Genomic DNA, 21,304 nt, shown 5'->3' with positions numbered 1-21,304 from the left:
TGTGGCAAATGAAATACAGGATGGGGGTATGCAGTATGGGGTCTCAGTATTGGGTATGGTATTAGCAGCCTAAAATGGAAAATATACAGGAGTTAGTTCTGCTATTTGCCTTTCACATTGCAGCTACTAAATGGATTTAATGGTGAAGAAAGTGCAGTATACACAGTATTTTACCAAAATATCTGGGGAAGAAATTCATATGCTTTCAAAATACTTATAAACAAACCTGACACCTCTTCAGACTGTACTCATTGCCATCTTCTGTTGGCTGCAGAAGACTCTTAACAATAAAGTTGGGTGATACAGATTCTGTTGTGAAAGGTTTTAATAAGTACTGACAAGAACTAATGCTCTGCAAAAGTCCATGACTATTACGGAAGGAAAACTAAAGAGTTTTCTGCTAACATGACCACATTGGACACTAGAGCTACTGAAGTAGACTCTTAAATTAAATAGCAGAAAATCTTCAGTAAATTCAAGCAAAAACTGATGAGAATAACAGGTTGCATAAAACATGATAAAATCTGATCGTATGATAGAGACTATTGGAATTACTGGAAAATCAAATAAAATGTAGAAATATTAGATTTAAAGATGTGCCAGTGGCCAGAGAAGTGCCAGATCCTCTTGTATTTTGTTAAAATTATGGTTGGTTTATTTCACTTTGACACAGAAAATTATTCTGTATTTGCTGAAAAAGATACAAAATTCCTTCTAGACAGAGGCAGGGAGATCAGTAATGGAGCTATAATTGCAACTTTTGTGGTTTATAAAAAGTGAGAGAATTTTGAAGTCTGTTAGAATAAAAAGAGATACTGCAGTATGAAGATGTGATCTTTGTCCGCATACTGACAATAGGGGGGTGGGGAGAATTAATTGTGGGTTTGTTTTTTTTAAAGGCAGGACTCTCATGGTGTCCTACAGTTATCTTTCCGGCTTTCAGAAAAGTTGTTACCGGTGGCAATAAATCTTATTTTTGGGGACAGTAAATCTGGTGCAGCCAGGCTGGAGTGGGGGGAATATATGCTTTGGAGAAGGATTGTATTTGAAAATTGACACTCAAGTATTGTTTCTCTCTCTCTCTCTCTTTTTCCCCTTTTTGTAAGATTGAGGGCACGTTATGTTGCATTGGTATGTCACAGGATTCTTTATAATGTTGTTCTACTGCATTTCAAAATTTAGGCACTAATCTTGCAGTTATTTCTGTAGCAGTGCATCCCTGTGTTATCAGTGTCTGACTAGAGGACTTAGTGCAGCAAATGTGTTGATCAAGACTGCATTGAGTAGCATGCAGGTGCACGGCTATGTCCATTAAAGTAAATGATGCTCCTCAAAAGCACAGCAGTCTGTCCACGTGCTACATAGAGCATATTAGGGACCTCGTTCTCTCTTTTTTTTTTAGATTATCTTTTCGTAGCTTTTGAACTGTTGATATTTCCAGGGACACTGATGATGTTTTCAGGTGTAAGGTATTGCCTCCATTTAAAAAAAGATTCGGCATCTTGCACCCTAAGAATCTGCTCATTTTCAAAACAACGACTGTAGTGTAGTTAAAATAACTTTTCTGAATGTCTGCTGAAAGCCAGACCCTGGTCACTGGCTTTCTCTGCAAACAGTCATGAATGTGGTACCCAGAATGACTGTATGATTTGCACTTTGCTTAGCTGTGCCTGTCTGTATCATTTGTGTCTCCAGGTAGGATAGTAAATGTAATATAAACCCTGCTGTTTGTGAGCCTTTTAAGTTGGAGGTGAATAAATGAGGTGATTTAGTTACTATGGCAACTGGTGCCTTAAAATATATATTACTCTGTTGGCTTCACTGCGTTTACACCAAAATGAGTTTGACCTGTGAAGTCGTATCAAATTCTTGGTTCAAATAGTTTACAGTATGTGACCCTAGTGCTGCAAAGAGACCTTCACTGGTATAAGGCTCTGCCCATGAATATCCATTGCAGCACTGGGGCCTATTTTTTATCGCTATGTCCCTCTCCAATTTTTATTTTTATTTATTTATTTATTTATTTTTTGAAACTGCAACTAGAAAAATGCTTTTATAATACAGTATATATACTTTTCACCTTTAACAGAAATCTGGTTAAGAAGTACTGTCCCAAACGTTCATCAAAAGATGAAGAGCCCAGGTAAAATATATGTATTTAAAGTTTTACATATATAAATAGCAAATACCACTGTATATTGTTTAATCTTTAATGGAACTGTGTAATATTTCTGTGTAATATTTTTGACGGATAAATTAGCAAATGAATGAAATCAGGACCTCCTCTGTTTGGGTTCTTGTTCCATTACAATTAAATATCACGCTTTACTGTTCCCACTATTGATGTCTTAAAGTGATGATAGTGTGGTAATTTGTATTAGCAGCTTTCCAAATTAAACTTCATTTAGCATAAGAGTTTGAAAGTGAAGTTTTAGTGCAATATATATATATATTCTGGCATTACTTTTATAGGATTGGGAATAATTTGGCCATAATGTGTGTGTTTCTTTTTCTTACAATTTTTATTAACCTTTTGAGAATCCTGGGAACGTTTTACCAGTGCAGCTCTGCAGACTTGGGTTTTGATTGCATGCTGAATTGTCATTTATTTTTGGCTAGTGAAACTCAAGTGTGTTACTCTGGCAACTTGCTTTGCCTCCGAGAAGCAAAGTAGATTTGGATGACCATTTGCATGTTAAGCAACTCCATTGTCAGTAGTGTAAAGATGCACCTACCCTGTTTCCCCGAAAATAAGACATCCTCCGAAAATAAGGCCTACTTACAGTTTTGCCTCTCGTTGTAATATAAGGCATCCCCCCGATAATAAGACCTCCCCGATAATAAGGCATCCACCGATAATAAGGCATTTTTCATTTCTGAAAAATAAGACATCCCCTGAAAATAAGACCTAGCGCATCTTTGGGAGCAAAAATTAATATAAGACACTGTCTTATTTTCGGGGAAACAGGGTACCCTGCAGTGGGGAGATGTGATTCCCAGTTCAGGTAGCTGTACACGCTTGAGCTAGCGTGCTAAAAAATAGCAGTGTGGCTGCAGTGGCACAGCTGGCATCTTGTGCTAGCTGCCTATGTATGTATGTAAGATCTCCCATGGAGTTGTCCTTTGGAGGCTAGCCTGAGCCACCACCAATGCTGCCATTTTTAGCACACTGGTTCCAGCAGAGCTAGCACATGTAAGCCTACAATCACTCCCAACTACAGTGTAGACATAGCCTAAGAGAAGTGCTTGTTTTGCTATCCTTGTCATTGATGATTTTTGATGTCTGATTAAAACACAGTGCTAGTTTTTAAAGTATAAATATTTGGACTATGAATGAAAGAATGGTGAAAACCTAAGGATATCATGTGGGATGGATTTCACATTGCAGCCAGGGAAGTGCTATGCAGAAATGCCTTGAGGAACCCCACCAGAAACACCTCAAGTTCTATTCAAACCCACCTCAAAGAAATCTGGACTGCAGGAGTCAGGATTTCCAACTTCACAATGGAATTCAGGCCCTGCCAGCTTTAAGAAGATGGCAATATTCCATAATTAAAGAGAGATGCATATTTTAATATGGTGACTGTTTTTGTTTCTTTCCTCCCTTCCACACACACTTTCTACCCTTATTTTTGCCCCTCCCCCTCCCCCTTTTTAGTGCCAGCCATAGTGGCACCTTACCTCCAGCCAAGAGGTGGGCAGGCAAACAGGCAGCTGTCTCCAGAGCTGATAGCAAACTTGTTCTGTAGATCATCCATCGGGATGCATATGAGTGGTATGATTGGCATGTTCCACCCTCAAGACCAAGCACATCATCTCTGCAACAAGTTCAGCCTCCGAGCCTAGGGACCTAAGTCCGTTCCCAAGCTCAGGCCTCTCAGTTGGCAGCTTAGGAGATACCACTATACTGCAGGGCCTTCCAGGTAGTATTCTTATTCTTTCTTTTCCACTCCCCAAAATCCATGTTCTTATAAACTGTGTATGAAGAGACATTAGAATGTGGTACGTCTTAGGCCCAACATAGGCTTTCCCCACTGTGCATTTTCACTGTAGTTCAACATTGGTCTAAGGCTTATTTGCAGTGTATCTAATTTTAACACACTCTATGTTCTCTTAATGGCTAAATAAAGAAGTTCTCTTAATGGCTAAATAAAGAAGTAAAAAAGTGCTTAGTGAAAGTAAAAATCAATTTCACCTTGTGTTTTTAATGTGTATTTTGTCAGGTTTACATCATGTCTAGCCTTTTTTAACATCCTTAATGAGTTAAATGACTATGCAGGACAACGAGAAGTAGTAGCAGAAGAAATGGGACACAGAGTATATGGAGAACTAATGAGATATTCTCATGATCTAAAAACAGAAAGAAAAATGGTAATTCCTATATTCTTATGCAACAATAGTGTATAAAATGACTGTTTTCATTCAAAGAATCTGTATATTTATTTGTCCAGTCAGTAGTATAAATGTGACAGTAGTTTCAATTATAAGTTTTATGTGCAACTTAATAGAACATCAGAGTAGCTCTCTTTAATACATAGTTACTTGTTATGATGTTCAAAATACAAACATAGAATAGTGCCCATTAATAACTTTGAGTACAAAAATAACCTTGGTCTGTAGTGCTGTTCTTGCATGGATGGTAATATCTCCAATAAAGTACCTTGATAAATTAGTAAGCAATTGACAAAGCATACTGAATGTAAACTAGAACAGAAACCAGTAATGTTAACAGTATCTGAGATTTGTGAAAATGTCTTATTTATGCCCTTACAGCATCTTCAAGAGGGGCGAAAAGCTCAGCAGTATCTTGACATGTGCTGGAAACAAATGGATAATGTGAGTTTTTCTGTTAATATTAATAGCGGACAGTTCTACACAACTGTTGCCATTACGTTTGCTTTTGTGTTTTTGATCAGTCTGTGTTTAGTGTTTATCACTGAATGATCACATTAGATTTATTGTTCAGTAGCCAGGACAGAATACAATGTACTTATAGTTCATTACTTAATTCATTTCTCTGTAAATTGTTATTCTCTGTCGGAATTACCCTTTTGGGGTTTATGTGACGTAGAGAAGTAGCTTTCAAATATATTAGAATTTTCTTGAAAATAACACTCCATCCTATACCCCGGAGGCATCTACTAGCAATCCTTCAGCCTAGCAATCCTTCAGCTATCAGTCCCTTTTCTCCTAGCCTGCTCTCATTGTAACTACCTACAGTTTATCTAAGAAGTAGCTTATTTTGTGGAGCAGTTTCATTAGTTACGTTCCATCTTTTCACATTTTTATAGATTTCCTGCTGCCTCCTTAGTAGTTGTAGTAGATTTTCTTAAGTTTCTGTTCTTACTAATTAACTTCAAATTAACCCAACTGTGTTTAAAGACTTGAAGGTATGTAGCATTTATTTATGCATGATTTAGGAAATCAAAGCTTTAAGTCTGTCATCAGCACTGTACTTGATCAAGATGGCTTGTAACAAAAGGTTTATTCGAGAATACCACTATAACTAATGTGTATTGTATAGTCCTTTTTTGTTTATTTCACTTACAGTCAGTATAAACTCAGTTTAATAGAGGAATACAGGCAGAGTACTCCAGGGTTCCATTCTTTGAAAGGCCCAGTTTAAAAGGAGGCAGAACATAAATTCTACTTTCCATGAATCAGTAATACTTTTGAAGTGATATTGACACAGATTCCCCCTGTGCCAATGCACCATCCTTAGAATGTGTTGCATCTTGGTCAGATATCCTGAAACAATGGTGGAGAGATGGAAGATTCATATTTAGGAAGGCAGAGTCAGAAGACTGAAAGATTTTGAAGACACATGCTTTACATAAAGAAGAGAGGATAAGCAATAGGATTTCAAAATACTTCATTTGTAAAGTGTCAAGAGAGGGTAGTAGTTGGTTGCTGAAAATTGTTCCAAAACGTTCAACATTCTTTTTTAGAAATCTTGACTATTGTTACTAAATTTTTGGAAAGGAAGGTGCTAATCAGGAGGAAAATTACAAAAACATTTGCACTTCTGAAACATTTCCATTGAACCAGTGCCAAACGGAAGGAAGGAAGAGAGAAGGGAAATCGTTAAATCATTTTAAGGTGAACTAATTTTAGAATAGAAGTGAAAACTGAGTTAATCCCAGATTTCTATGCTGAGTGGTCCCCATTTACCAGACTGAGGGACATGCAGTGCAGAAATAAAATTTTAATTGACCTTTTTTCCCCTCTTCTCCGTGAAATCCACAGGGCACTGCTCAGTTCACTAAAGATGGTTATTTAAAACTTATTTCTGAGCTGAATGCCCCTCCAATGATGGGTAAATTGGAGAGACTGTTTGTCTCAGTTTTAATTTTTAGCTTTCCAGTTCATCTTTGAAACTTCAATATTACAAACACTTACTTCCCTCTGAATGTCAGAATAAATTAGAATTACATACCACTGCACAGGAAAAATCTTGGTGATTTTTCTGGAGTCAATCATCTGTCTTGGAAATCAAGGTGACTGAAACTGAAGAATTCTCAATATCTGCAGAGGAATATATTTCAGGCACTATGGAAAACAGCATTACCGGTCCTGAAAAACACCATTCAGGCAGATGCTAGCACTTCATGTGCTCACATACTTTCATCATTTATTGGTGTTTATGTCTCTTCCTTAATGTATTGTTTCAAGTCCCATCTAATTCCGGCTTAAAAATAAGGAATTAATAGGGCTTTGGTAAACCTGATGGGTAACAGCCTTTTCTCATCCTGGATGTTTAATAATGGGGCATAAAATAGAGCTATCAGGTGTCAACAGTCAGAGACCACTTTACAGTAAATGTGTTGAGAATTGCAGTCTCAGTAGGTTGGCAAAAACGACAGTGCACTTCTCTGTGAGATACTCTCAAAATACATGAAGATACATTGTCTTTGGCTACAGAGTCTCACAACAAACCTCTGAAGGCTTAATCTATGCTGTGAAATCTTACCATATCTGACAGATTTGTCATCAGTAAGGTTAGCTGATATGATGCCAAGTATGGGTTAGTGTGGTCAATGTAGACCAGGACGAACCTTGTTCAGCATCGTGTCAGAGGGTCTAATAGTGGTTAGCTGAGACATTGCTGAACACTCTTTGTTCTGGTCTATGCTCACTGCTAAACCATGCTCAGTATCTTGTCAATTAACATCGTTGTAACAAATTGGTTAAATAAATTAATTTTAAAATTTTACAGATGTCTGGGTCCGGTCCAGATTTGGATTTTCTTCCCCGGTCTCTCTCCCCGCCCCCTCCCCCCCAAATCTGAGCTAAAATCTGGACCCAGCTTTTCTTTATAATTAAATTTGTCTCTGGTTGCTTGTATAATATTTTTAAAACCTATTTTGAACATTTCTGTGCTGGCACCCCATTAAGGTAAATGGAGCAAGTTAAAACCCCTGGAGAAAGGGTGGTTTGACTGCAGATCGAACAAGACAGCAGTGCTTTGATTTTCAAAGTGAAGGCTCTTCTCAGCCAAGATTAATGGAAACTTTAAATGGAAGCTTAGATATCTAGGTTTTGAAGTTGCTGTAACTGTCTGTTGGTTTGTTAATGCAATATGGTTTTCATGATTTTTATAGAGCAAAAAGAAATTTGAAAGAGAATGCAGAGAGGCAGAAAAGGCACAGCAAAGCTATGAAAGGCTGGACAACGACACCAATGCAACCAAGGCTGATGTTGAGAAGGTAAGACCCATGACACTTCTTCCTCTCCTCCTTCTTGTTGTTACTATTATTAGAAAATATTAATTTTTGATGGCTTTATGTTTTGTAGCAATATTTGAACAGCATAATATATTTACATATTTTAGGCAATATCAAAGTAACAGTATAATTCATCTTTTAAAACAATGTACGGTGTAATGAGGCAGTGTGTCAGCATATTGACATATTTTAGTCTTTTAATTATTCAAAGGATGATCACAGAGCAAATTACAGGTAATGTCTAAGACAGAAGCTGTAGATGGGGTTATTAGTCTGATGTAATTTGTGGTGTAATGTGCTTAGAATCTAGTTTAATGGATTCTAATGTATTCTTCTGAACCACCTTTAGTCCAAAGGCTGCAGAGGAAGTTTTTATGGCAGTTCCTAAATATGACCTGTAGATTGACATTACAAATTTAGTGGCACTCACATTCCTTCCCTTTTTGTTAATTATAGGAAAAAATGTTTGTGCCTCCACAGCTACTGTGACTAATGTTTTTATGTAATTGATGGGAAAGCTAGTTAAAGTAATGTTACATTTCTTTTGAGAGAACACGAATGAGGCATGTTTGTACTGATGTGACTTCCCATTAGGCTAAGCAACAATTAAACCTGCGTACACACATGGCAGATGAAAACAAAAATGAATATGCTGCACAACTACAGAACTTTAATGGAGAGCAACACAAACATTACTACATTGTCATTCCTCAGATTTACAAGGTAAAACAATATTTAATACAATTAATTCCTTTATTTTTTGAGGGGAAGAGGATTTCAAAATTTAAAGAAAGAGATCATCTTGGTAGATCACTTCAACACCTAAACTGATATAAGATATTTAAAGCATATATGTCTAGATTTTTATTAGCTTACATGTATTGTTCATAGCAATTAGATTTAGAAATGTAATACTATTATAGTTTCTGTGAATATTGTTATAAATAGCAAGCTTCCTTTTGTTTGCTTAAATACTAGAATCATGTTGCAAAAGAAGAAAATGTTTCTTTCAAGGACATAGATTCTGTGCAGCATTCATTTAATATAAAGTGATCAATGGATGGCAACAAATGGGAAATCCCTCAAAGGTCTTGGAAGTCTGTTGAAGCATTTGGGATAACACTGGGAACTTCACAGGCTACTCCTATAACCGCATTGGTCGTTGGAACACCATCATTGATGAGCAATCAACCAATTGTCTCCACCCCTGACAATTGTGTGTCAGTGCTTGAGTCTCTGCAAAGTCCATTCTTGTCCACTCTTTTATGTTGTCAATCCATCTCTTCTTCTGTCTACTTCTTCTTCTCTTCCCCTGTACTGTCCCTTGGAGAGGCCAGATCTTGGAGAGGCCAGATGATCTTGTTACATGGCCATACCACTTCAGCTTGCGCTTCTTCACGGTCATCAGGAGGTCTTCATATGATCCAGCGCATTGGGTGACGATTTTACAGAAGTATCTCATCTCTACTACCTGCATTTTCCGTTCAAGTTCTGCCGTAAGGGTCCATGTCTCGCACAGATACAGAAAAATGGAGATGACCATTGTGTGCAGCAGTGTCAGTTTGGATTCCAGGGAGATGTTCTTATTCCTCCAAATTGGCTTTAGCTTTGCCACTGCTGCTGCTGTTTGCACAGTTCTTGCCTGAATTTCAGTGATGATTGCCCCTAAATACTTGAACTGCTTCACTGTCTCCATCCCTTGTCCACTGACAGTGATATGTGAGCTGATCCCATCATGTTTGTTTGTCATCAGCTTGGTTTTCTCTGCACTGATTTCCATGCCATATTTTGTGGAGGTTTCATCAAATTGTTTCACAGGATTGGCAAGTTCATCTTCGCTGTCTGTCAAGTCATCAATGTCATCAGCGAACCGAAGATTTGAGATTGTTTGCCCCCAGTGGTGACTGTGCATATGTGATCTTCTAGGGCATCAGTCATTATGCGCTCCAAGTAAATGTTGAACAGTGTGGGCGAAAGAAGGCAGCCTTGCCGGACTCCAACAGTGGTGCAAAACCACTCTCCTGTTGTGTCATTGACGAGAACTATACTGCTGGCCTTGGCATACAGTTGTTTAATGGTAAGAATAAGCTTATGACCAACGTTGTACTTCTTCATGTTTGCCCAGAGAGCTTCGTGCCATACTCTGTCAAATGCCTTCTTGAAGTCAACAAAGACGTGATAGATGTCCTGCTGGTGTTGTAAGTACTTCTCACATAGAACACGAAGGTTGAAAATCTGTTCTGTAGTACTTCTTCCAGCACGAAAGCCAGCCTGTTCTTCAGCGATGATATTGTCTGCTTGTGGCTTCAATCTGTTCAATATGACTTTCAACATCACTTTGCTGGGATGGCTAATTAAGCTTATGGTCCAGTAATTTTGACACAATTGCGGTTGTCTGTCTTTGGCAGAGTGATGATTAGTGACTGTGTCCACGTGGAGGGCCACTCATTGGTCTGCCAGATCTTGTTACAGATCTTGGTGAGTACATCTATTACTATTTCTGCTCCGAATTTCATCAATTCGGCTGGGATGTTGTCAATACCTGCAGCCTTTCCATTCTTGAGTGATTTCACAGCTGTCTCCACTTCTTCACATAGTATTGGAAAGTCATCCTCCTCTGTTCAATCTGGGCTGTCTAAGATACTAGGATCTGCATTTGTCTGGTGGTTGTATAGATCAGAGCAGTAGTTTGTTCACCTATTGATGATGTCCCTTTCTTCTGTAACTGTTCCCTTCTTTGTCTTGAATTGCGTTAGCTTTGGTCCATCCTTTCTTCATCGGATCTTTTGCAGCTTGGAAGGCTCCTTTGCTATTTTTATTATTGATACACTCTTCAATTTTAGAACATTGTTTTTCAATCCATATCTCCTTGGCCACCTTCATTCCTTTCTGGATCTTTCTGCCAATCACTCTGTATTTATCAGCTCCCTCAGTGCTGTTCTTGTCTCTCTTAAGTTCTCTTCTAATATCACACATTTGTAGTGTTTCATTTGTGACCCATGGTTTTGTCTTCTTACGATGTTTCCCAAGGATGTCCATTGCTACCTCATTCATTACAGCCTTGAAATTGTTGGTCATTGTTTCTACGTCTTCCTCTAGAGCAAGCAGTGGGGCAAATTTTCTGCCGATCATTGCTTGGAATGACTCTGCAACGTTTCGGTCTCTGAGTCTGGTGAACTTTGACCTGATGATTTTCCTTAACTGCAGCCAAAAATTTAGCATTACAAGGTCATGATCACTTCCAATATCAACACCAGGAAAGCTCCTTGTTTTAGCTCTGTTAATCTCAGAACGAAATCGGTGCATGCCAGGTTGATCATCTGGATGCTGTATGTGCTCCTAATGTGTTTGTAAGAACCAGATTGTTATAGATGACAAACTCCAAAAGTCTCAATCCTCTCTCATTGGTTACCGCATTACAGAAAGGGCCGCAATAACCTTGCCAATCAGCCTATGCGTCAGTACCCACTTTAGCATTCCAATCTCCTTGTACAATCAGGATAGCTTTCTTGTGTACCTTATCAATGATGTCTTGGAGCTGACTGTAAAAATCTTCAATTTGATCATCGTTATGGTCTGTTGTAGGGAGACAGACTTGTACCACTGTCATTAAATGGTACTGCCTTTAGATGGACATGAGTCCGGGGGCAGAATAGGCCCACTGCTCCTCCTGCATCTCATAAGAGGCGACTAAAATGGGGCTGCCTGGAGAGGGATGGGCTCCACCCGGTTAGAAATTTGCCCAAGACTCACCATATGGTAAGCAAGTCAACAACGTCCATACCGGATTGATTGCAGCCCAGGTTGTTAATGACTGCGCCATCCGTCTCCCACCAGGGCAGATGCGACACGTTTACTACTGGTGTAACCCCAACAAAGAGGATCCGTGGAAGAGATAACATCACCACAGCCACATGGAATGTAAGAACATTGAGACAATTGGGAGGTTGAAAGAACGCATCTGAAATGGTACAATATACCTGGCACCTCCTAGGAATCTCTGAGGTCAGATGGAAGAACTTTGGAGAGGTATTAACGGAAGAAGGCCATATATTCTATTACAGTGGAGAGGACAAACATGTCAACGGTGTAGGATTTCTTGTGCATAAAGATATCAAGAATTCAGTATTAGGATGCCGCCCAATGTCCAGCAGGCTTATTTCCATCCGTCACAAGCTACTACTCAAAATCAAAGTGAGAGGAAACAGAGTCAGAATGAAAACCTTGAATTCATTTACACGTTTAATAACCTGAGAAAACTTGAGATTTTCCAGGAGCATGGGAGAGGATCGCAAAAGAATTATTTATTTGAAACTCTAGGAATCCCATGAGGAAATTTTTTTTTCCTGGTTAAAAACTTAGTTTTTTTAATCAGTAAAGAATGCTACCTCCAGTGGATCTGTCAATAGAAGACTAAGGAAGGAATTGTAGAACATATCTGAGACTGCAGAAATCCGTGTATTAAGCAAAGACCCAAGAGGAACATTTTTTGATCATTTTTGTTTTCTCTTTTGATCAGAGACTTGGTTTATTACATTTCTCCAGGGTTAAAATACTTTTTTTGTTATGAGAAATTACTCTTGTTTCCTGAAGTCCTCAGCAAATATGATCCCAAAGACCTAGTTTTGTTTTATTACAGTGACTTCCAACCTTTTTTCATGTGCGGACCCCTAAAAATTTTCATATGGAAGGTGCAGATCCCTTTGGAAATCTTAGACATAGTCTGCGGACCCCCAGGGATCAACAGACCACAGGTTGAAAACCTCTGTTCTATGGTAACAGAAGCCTTTTGCAGACCCCTTAGATATAGTCTACAGACCCCCAGAGGTCCACGGAGCACAGATTGAAAACCACTGCTTTCTAAGTCTCTTACTTAGCACTTCTTTTTATTGTTTGTTTGCAAGTGTTGAGTAATATTTACAAGCAAATAATTACATGACTCAGCTGTTATAGTTTTATCTCAGGGAGATCATGTGAGATGCTGCTTGAGACATCTGCTTCTGTTAGGGTAGATTTAGCAAAGGCTTAAGCCTACCTCAGATCCCAATTATTGTAACTAATAGGCTGAGTTTTCAATAGATTTTATAGTGTATTTTTATAAGTAAGAGTGGGATGAGCTCTGGATATGCATCATTATATAAATAATGGATTATTGTGTTTTTGTTTTTAAATTTGCTCAAGGGTCTCTGGGATTTTGAACTTACTGGTCCCTTTTTCTGTTTTAAATGTAGGACTAGCCAACATCCTATGAGATACTTGGATAAGAAATGCTTCTAGTTGGCTTTCATTACAAAGCTTATGTAACATTGAATTTTTTCTTATTTTCCAGCACACGTCTCTTGCAGGAAAGGGTTTGTGTCTTAAATGGGATATTAGAATTGTGTCTTATTTGTACATGATATTCATATCTTTTCCCAATGTTTTTAATAATTTATTTTCTATTGGCAATGTATGTGAAATGGAAGGAAAGTTCAAAACAAAAACAAGCCTTAAAAAAAAAAAGCCTCAAATTTTTGTCAGCTAAGACTAGAAAGAATTACATGGGTAGGGGAGGTTAGAAGGTGGGAAATTCAGCCAGTTGTCCTACACAATTTCCCAATTTTTATCTGAAATGTTTCTTAGTTAAAGGAAGTGTCTATGTGATTAACGGGGTGAAGGATAGAGAGGAGGAGCAGACTGTGGCAATAGGAAGCCTTGTGTTTCCAAATATTGTCTTTAATAAAGAGTATCCAGTCTTCCTGATTACACTGTGTTCTGTACATCTTTTGCTAAAAAGGTGTCAGTGACAAAATGTATTTATAGAATATTATTTTTTATCTAATTGTATTCAGTTTTGTCCTAATACTGGAAAAAGAAATTCCATACTTTGTTATAAAATGTCTCCTGAATCTGCAGGATAAACAAGGGAATATCAGTAAACAAAATCATATTATCTTTTTTCTTCTTTGTAGCATCTTCAAGAAATGGATGAACGGAGGACCATCAAGCTTAGTGAATGTTATAAAGGTTTTGCTGATTCTGAGCGCAAAGTTATTCCCATAATCTCTAAATGTTTAGAAGGAATGATTCTTGCAGCAAAATCAGTTGATGAACGCAGAGTAAGTGAATTCAGCTCATTTTCTTTTTTAATATGCATGAGTAAGTTAACTAATATGGGAGCCATGTGGCATATTATTGAAAGGGGGGAAAATACACTAAATATTTCAGATTTATATTGTCCACTTATCTTTTAATCTAAAAGAGCCAAATCCTGAAGTTAACCTTGTCTTTGAGCGTTTTACCTGAATAAAAAATGAGTTATGACTTCAGGATTTAGTCGAAATGCTAATTTCCTGTTTTGATGTCAGTCGTCTACATCAAAACTTTTTCATGCTTTTTCATGCTTTTGGCTCATCTCTGTTAACGCAACCCCACTGGTACTTAATACTCAGGTTGGCTTTGCACAAATGATCACTCCATCTTAACAGTCTGTTTTGACAACTATGGTTGGGTAGCCAGGCCTGGATTAAACCAATGTGAGTTTATGATCGGGATGCTTCTTGACTGGGAACTGGGTTGACATCAATTTATTTTACATGAGCTACTGAAGAGCTGTCTGAAATAGACAGACAGCAGTTTGATCTCGCAAAGAACTAAGTGTAAAGACTGGTATGGTTGTAAAGTCCAGTACTCACAAATTAGAAAATTCCAGAATTGTCTGCTTGTGCAACCTTAATTTGACCCCGTGGTGCATAGCTTTATGACACGGTCTTTAAATTATATGATCACACAATATATATGTAAGATACATTATTATGGGATTGATCCTACTCACTGAAATGGGAGTTTTGTCATTGACTTCAGTGGTAGCTGCACTGGACCTTATGTTAGTAATATATAAAAACAAAACATTTTATAAAAATAATTATATTGGGAAAGTATTTTTCATGTGTAGTTAAAACAATTTATAGAAAATAGTATATATGAAAGCTCACTAATATGTCTGAAATAGGATGTATAAAAATTAATTATTACTGTGGAATGAAGGCAGATGCAATATTTGGTTTAATCTATAATATTAATATTTAAAACTCCTGTGTGTTACAGTATCTAAGTGTTATTTTACAGATGGAAGATTTGAGTCAGAGGGATTTATTGACATACCCAAGGCTATAGAGGGAGTCAGTGTCAGAATTGATCCTATAAATTTTGGATTTCATGCTTCCCGGTCCCACAGCTTAGCCACTAGACTACACCTCTGAATAGATTAGATCAGTGATTTTCAACCTTTTTTCATTTCTGGACCCCTAAAAAATTTTGAATGGAGGTGCGGATCCCTTTGGAAATCTTTGACATAGTCTGTGCACTCCCAGGGGGTCTGCGAACCACAGGTTGGAAACCTGGTTTACATGATAGTACAAGTGCTAACAGGAAGACTGTATTTGTAAATGTAATTATTCATTTAGAAAGACTATTCATGTCTGGAATTATCTTTTATGCAGTCCATATTGCTTCTGTTGTCTTAGGTGAGCATGTTTATAGCAAGGCAGTGCAGTAAGATTCATATGTGCAGATTTTTTTTTAAGCTCACTAATGTTGCTTATATACAGGATTCTCAAATAGTGATAGACTCCTTCAAGTCTGGGTTTGAACCTCCTGGAGACTTCCCATTTGAAGATTATAGTCAGCATATTTACAGGACTGTCTCTGATGGAACCATCAGTACACCAAAGCAGGAAGGAATGAAGATTGATTCAAAAACCACTGTGGGCAAGGCTAAGGGCAAGCTGTGGCTTTTTGGAAAGAAGCCAAAGGTAAGAATTGTGAAGTTACTATTCCCAAATAAAAATGTGCTCAGGATTTGTAGTTTGTGGTAGAAGGAATTACTTCTTTTAAAGGTGACTCACAAAAGAAAATTAAATTACATGCTTTCCCCTTTACTTTGCAGGTAGAGGTACCAAATGGATTCTACTATTTGTTGCTGGTTTTGAAAGTTTGTGATAATATTTTCATAAAAATGCTTTCTGTTTGAAAACATGAAAAATTTGGTCATATAGTAAAACATCTAATTTTTCAGAGTTTCATATGGGCAGGTGCCAAAGGGAAAGCTTAAGACTAAACAAATAAAAGAATTAATAGTTATAAACCTACTTTTGATAAAAATGTTAGAACAGAGATGTTACTCCTCTCTTACTTCTGTGCATGTAGGTTTAATTGACACTTTCTGTGAAAGATGCCTTCATGGACCAACAAAAGGGGCCACTAATACTGGTGTTGGCTATTTAAATAAGTAATTGAACATACAAAGATTAAATTACATATATTTTAGATCTTTTTTACTTGTTCCATATTAGAGCGTATAAACAAATCATTTAATTATTCCCACAAATTTTAATGAGGACTTTCAATGCTGCTAGTCAGTAGCAACTTAGTGAAATAGAAAAGCTTTATTATGACGAAAGAACTACTCTCCAGACTTCTTTCCAGTTGGGATTTATGTTTTTGCAGATAATATTCCAGATACACAAGTCTTCTCTAAGGGGAGAGATAGAATATCTAATTCCTGCATCCTCCTCATAGCACATTTTCTAATTGCTCCTGTATGGTAGCAATGAAAACCTGGGTTATTTACTTTTCATCCACTGTAATTATTAACTGTAATATATCACTTTATCATGCTAACATATTTTACTAGTATTTGTCTAGAGGGCTACACACAAGATTAGGACTGAATTTAAATTAAAGGACACCATCAATTTGAAAATCATACTTCTGCCTGAAAATTTTAGCCATGGTCTCATCTGGTGTAAATTGGCTAGTGCCATTGAAGTAATGAAGCTGTGCTGATTTACACCTGCTGAGGACCTGTCCTTTTGTCCTTACTTTAGTTACAGTTAACACCTAAGATGACTGTAGTTGAAAGAAGGTATCAGGGAAAAAAATTCTCTCTCTTCCCCAGTTTTACTTTGTACATTTGATAGCACTTTGTATATTGTCACTGTTTCCTTTGTAGAGTCATGCTACAATTCTGCAAATACTTACACATTGAGTAGTGCTGCTGAACAGAGTGGACCAAATCATGCGTAAAGTTAGTCATATGTGATGGTTACATGCATTGCAGAATGGAAGCTTATGTCAGTGTTTCTCACTTTCTGGGGGGGGGAAACAGTAACAAAGGAGCATACTTTTTTTTAAGAAGTATTTTTAAAAAAATCAGAGCATTATTTAAACAATTTATAACAGAAACTGGATTTTTTTAAATTGAGTTTAAAAAATTCTGGTTGGCAAACTAGCTGGATGTTCAGGGTAGCCTTTGTGACTCGATGTATCTGTGAATCTGGTGGGTCTAATTTGCATTTCAAGATACTCGACCTCTTTGTAGATGGTAAATTCAGCTGCGATGGTAGTTTTTTGAAAGGGGAAAGAACTATAGAAGATGGAGGAGAGGTGTATAGCAGGTGAGGGAAAAGCAGATTGGAAAAGGAGTAGGGAGGAGGCGAAAAGGTTAGAGGTGGGTGATTTAAAACAAAAGTGAAGGAAGAATGAGGACATTAAAGAAGCTATAATGGTAAGGAAAGCCATACACCTAATGTTAAAGTCCAAAGGCAGTGAATCTACCTTACCTACTTCAGTAGTTCCCCACAGCTGGGATTACAAATTTGTCTTTCTGTGACTGACTTGTTTAGGGACATCATAATGGTAATTCTGGGTTTAGCTTATCACATATAATGGAAAAAACCTTACAGAGAAGGAGGAGCAGTGCAGGGTGAGGAAGAGCAGGAGTCCAGAAGGATAGTAACAAGGGTTAGGGAATACTGAAGATGCTATTGGGAAGTATAAAGGAAGGAGACTATCTCAGGTACTTGGGTATTGCTAGGATCTCGGAAATTGGGTGGAAAGTATTCTTAAACTTGTATCCTTTATCTGCACCAACTTTAATCAAAAGACTAATTCTGAATAAAACCGTTTAGAAAAATGACTATCTTTGCTCTGCAAGCTATTTTAAAGTTGATACAGTTATGGTGGTAAATCTTCTAGTAAAACATGCTATGAACCGTTTTTGTGTTGGATGGAAATTTTGTTACTGAAAGACAGAATTTTCATTTTAAAATTACTTTGAACATTTGGCTTATTTATTCCTTTCTTTATTTCCATATTAGCCACAGTCCCCACCCCTTACCCCTACTAGTTTATACACATCCACTACTCCTAATGGGTCCCAGTATCCCATATTCTCCATTGAACCAGTGCATTATTGCATGAGTGACATAAAAACAGGGAAGCCCAGAATTCCTTCTTTCAGAAGCCTCAAAAGAGGGGTAAGTTTGATAAGCAGTTGAAAATGCATGATGGGCTATGAAGTGTGTTTGTGGTGTGGCTTTTCTGATACCCTCCACCCTCATTATAAGGCTCACTCTGGTATAACACTCTGATCAAAGGTCACTTTTAGGGTACTTTGCTCTCTATTACATAATAGTTACCTTCATTTTAACAACTTTTTATAACATTAAAAATGTTTGACTCCAAAAGGAAAGTGTTATAAAGAGGGTGCTGAGTATGTGTTTGAAATCTTTTTTTGTTGTTGTGCACATTCACAAATGTCTTACCTCCATCATGTAATGCATTTTTGCAGTAATTTATCATTGGGTGTATAGTCATCACTAAAGAAATTGACATGTCTTATTTGCTGATGTCTTGCTAAAATAGTAGAAGTTGATTTCTGAGAAACTGAATTAAAAGGGGAAAACCCATCTCTCGTTGTAGGTTAAATGCGAAAGTGTGCAGTTTTTAACACGTTAAAGCATCATTCGTTTCTTATAATGGATTAGAATTTTTTTAATGTAACGTACATTGATAGTTAAATTGCTTTTGCTTCCTAAAGGATTTTTTTTTGTAAAATACCTTCCATCAATTATAAATTACTACTAAATGTCACTTTCTGAGATTTATTAGGGGAATGCATTTACTAATTTATAATAACATATTCAGCAAATAGAATTTGTTCCGTTGACAATAAAATTTAAAAGTTGAAATGGTTTCCTAGAAACATATATTGTACTAGTGAAAAATGAACTGGCATTATCCCATTATGTCAGTGAAACATAGTCTGCCTTGTTTGTGTAAAATTTATAGCATTTGTTGATCCCCATAATCAGAAATTTAGATATATTTGGTTGGATTTATATAATTATTTTTCTGATATTGAAAATGAAATAAACCCTCTGTTTCATACTGTTTCATACAACCATGGCGGATTCTGTTGCTCTAGAATGGAGATCAAAGTCCAACGTCATATGACATTCCAGTTAATGATTAGAGGAGCCCTGGCTGTCAATTGATTACATTTCAGATTATTTTAAATTTACATTCTTTAATTTACCTTATCTAGTGCCTGGTTACTCCAGGCCCTCAAGTTACTCTGTATACCACCCCTTATATACAGGAGCGTAGGTTGCAGAAGACTCTTGTGGACATCTAAGATCTTTATGAAGGACAGATTTCCCCTTTCTCTCCTTCTGTGTCAATTGATCAAAACTTGCTTTGGTCAGGAGAGTATAAGGAAACTCCTTCAATGCTGTTCATTAATGAGGTATGGGAGGTTGTTGAAATAACACTAATCTTTTGCGCTTTCTCCTGATTACTGAACGTGCCTGCTACTGACTCAGGAAGCAAGGCCTGATAGGGGTTTTAACCAAGTAGGCCATTTTATTACATGTAAAAATCATCTAGTGGCAATTTTACGGCATGAACAGAAAATGAAGTGCATCTTAAAAGAAGTTTTTTATTTTAAAACGCACTGATCACAATGCAAAACAGAAAGGTTAGCGAATGTGATCAAATATGGCATTATTTAAAATTTACAAGGATCATTCAAGCTTCTACAGATCTGAGCTCAGCTCAGTGGAAGTCCCACAATACCAAACATTATTCTCTCTTGTAAACCTTCAGGGCAGCAAATATAATTGTTTGTTTCATTTAAAAATTTTTTGCAATATCATGCAAGAACTTTAAAATACTACTTTAACCAATGTCAAGGGAACTGATACATCCTTTTGCAAGCTGAACATTTTACCATAGTTGTAAAAAATTTCCTGTCATATGGCAATTTAATATTGTATATGTTTTCCATCAAAATATATAAAAATATTTAAGATATTGTACATTGTCACTATTTAACACACACAACTGTGATTTCCACTTTTTTATTGCTGTAAAACATTTTCTCAATGGTATTGACATTCTCTGCTATCAAATGTCATTTTAATTTGCTTTGTTTTTTAATTTAAATTCACCAGTAAATTGGCAAATAATATGCACAGAAGCTGAGTATGTTGGATATTTTGTTTAATTGCCCTGTCCAGGATTTCACTCAAGGAATATTTGAACAAGGCCATAAACAGGAAACTGCTCTCATTACTCTGTGCTTCATGAATCATCAAAACTCCCCATCAGCAACTGTGTGTAACAGAAAACAAATTCAAACTGTAGGGGTTTTCTTTGTTCACTGTTACCATGGCCAATCTGAAATGAGCAGAAATGCAGCTATGTTGTTTATTTAATGTGAAGGAGAAACCCAAATGTCATTCCATGCTATAAATCAAGGGAAAGTGATTCTGCAAACCAGACACATCAGATAATGGGTAGTTTTTGTCACTTATTTGTTAAAATGCATTATTATTTATTCTACTTCCAATTTGTAATTGTCAAAGAGTTTAATGCTGTGAAAGGTGCCGGCTTCATAGCAGTTTGAACAGAAATCCCAGCCTTAAAACAGGCCTATCATAAGCAATGGAAGTGCAAGCCTCACCCATGCTTCTCTGCCAGTTCTCCTCAGTGCATGTCTGGGGAGATTACCTCTAGAAAGCAGAGTCGTTCAGTCTATGTCCCTGTTACATTATTAGAATTTACTGAGCTTGCTAGCCAGTGTGTTATTAATAGAGGTGGATTTTTAGGTGGAAAAGGTAGAAACTTGGATTTTTAGGTAGAAACTTGTTAGAAAGTTGCTTAAATGAAACCTCTAACCTTTCATGTATACCACTCGTCAGCAGTCAGACAGTAATACCATTTGGTCACAACTGATGTGGTGAATATGAACCATTGATACATTGATGAAAGGCTTCAGAGTAGCAGCCGTGTTAGTCTGAATCTGCAAAAAGAACAGGAGTACTTGTGGCACTTTAGAGACTAACAAATTTATTTGAGCATAAGCTTTCGTGGGCTAAAACCCACTTGTATTTTCCACTGCATGCATCCGATGAAGTGGGTTTTAGCCCACGAAAACTTATGCTCAAATAAATTTGTTAGTCTCTAAAGTTCCACAAGTAATCCTGTTCTTTTTATTGATGAAAGGGTCCTTTCTAACCCCTTCATGGCGCTCTGCTTGAGAAGCTTGACAAGTTTGGTAGGATCACTCTGAGTGTATGGCACGCCCCTGGGATATGGAGCTGTACCAGTCTTGTCTGTCATAAGATATTGCTTTGTCCCAGGAGAAAGTCCTGTTTTTTCTCACCAGTTTGTCTATAGATTTTAATATTTTTGAGTATAGCGCAATGATCAATTGAACAGTTTAAAATGTAAAATTAAACTTTTAAGCTTGAAAT

General features: G+C 37.1%; 1 protein-coding gene across 5 annotated transcripts in view; it reads left to right on the top strand.

The window, feature by feature from the left end:
• FNBP1L (formin binding protein 1 like) overlaps positions 1–21,304 on the top strand; it is a 97,017-nt gene that overhangs the window by 65,671 nt on the left and 10,042 nt on the right. For 3 of the 5 annotated variants that reach the window (XM_034778398.1, XM_034778396.1, XM_034778397.1), the window contains exons 3-10: positions 2,090–2,143; positions 4,224–4,371; positions 4,774–4,836; positions 7,602–7,706; positions 8,319–8,447; positions 13,676–13,822; positions 15,314–15,517; positions 17,864–18,022. In XM_034778398.1, the coding sequence (XP_034634289.1) occupies positions 2,090–2,143; positions 4,224–4,371; positions 4,774–4,836; positions 7,602–7,706; positions 8,319–8,447; positions 13,676–13,822; positions 15,314–15,517; positions 17,864–18,022 (1,009 nt within the window). The remainder of the gene's footprint in view (positions 1–2,089; positions 2,144–4,223; positions 4,372–4,773; positions 4,837–7,601; positions 7,707–8,318; positions 8,448–13,675; positions 13,823–15,313; positions 15,518–17,863; positions 18,023–21,304) is intronic. The other 2 variants (XM_034778401.1, XM_034778399.1) reach the window with 2 other exon arrangements.

The sequence above is a fragment of the Trachemys scripta genome, chromosome 8 (assembly GCF_013100865.1).
Source record: "Trachemys scripta elegans isolate TJP31775 chromosome 8, CAS_Tse_1.0, whole genome shotgun sequence".
Taxonomy (NCBI): Eukaryota; Metazoa; Chordata; order Testudines; family Emydidae; genus Trachemys; species Trachemys scripta.
Note: the sequence above shows the minus strand (reverse complement) of the source record. Positions and strands in the feature narration are given on the sequence as shown.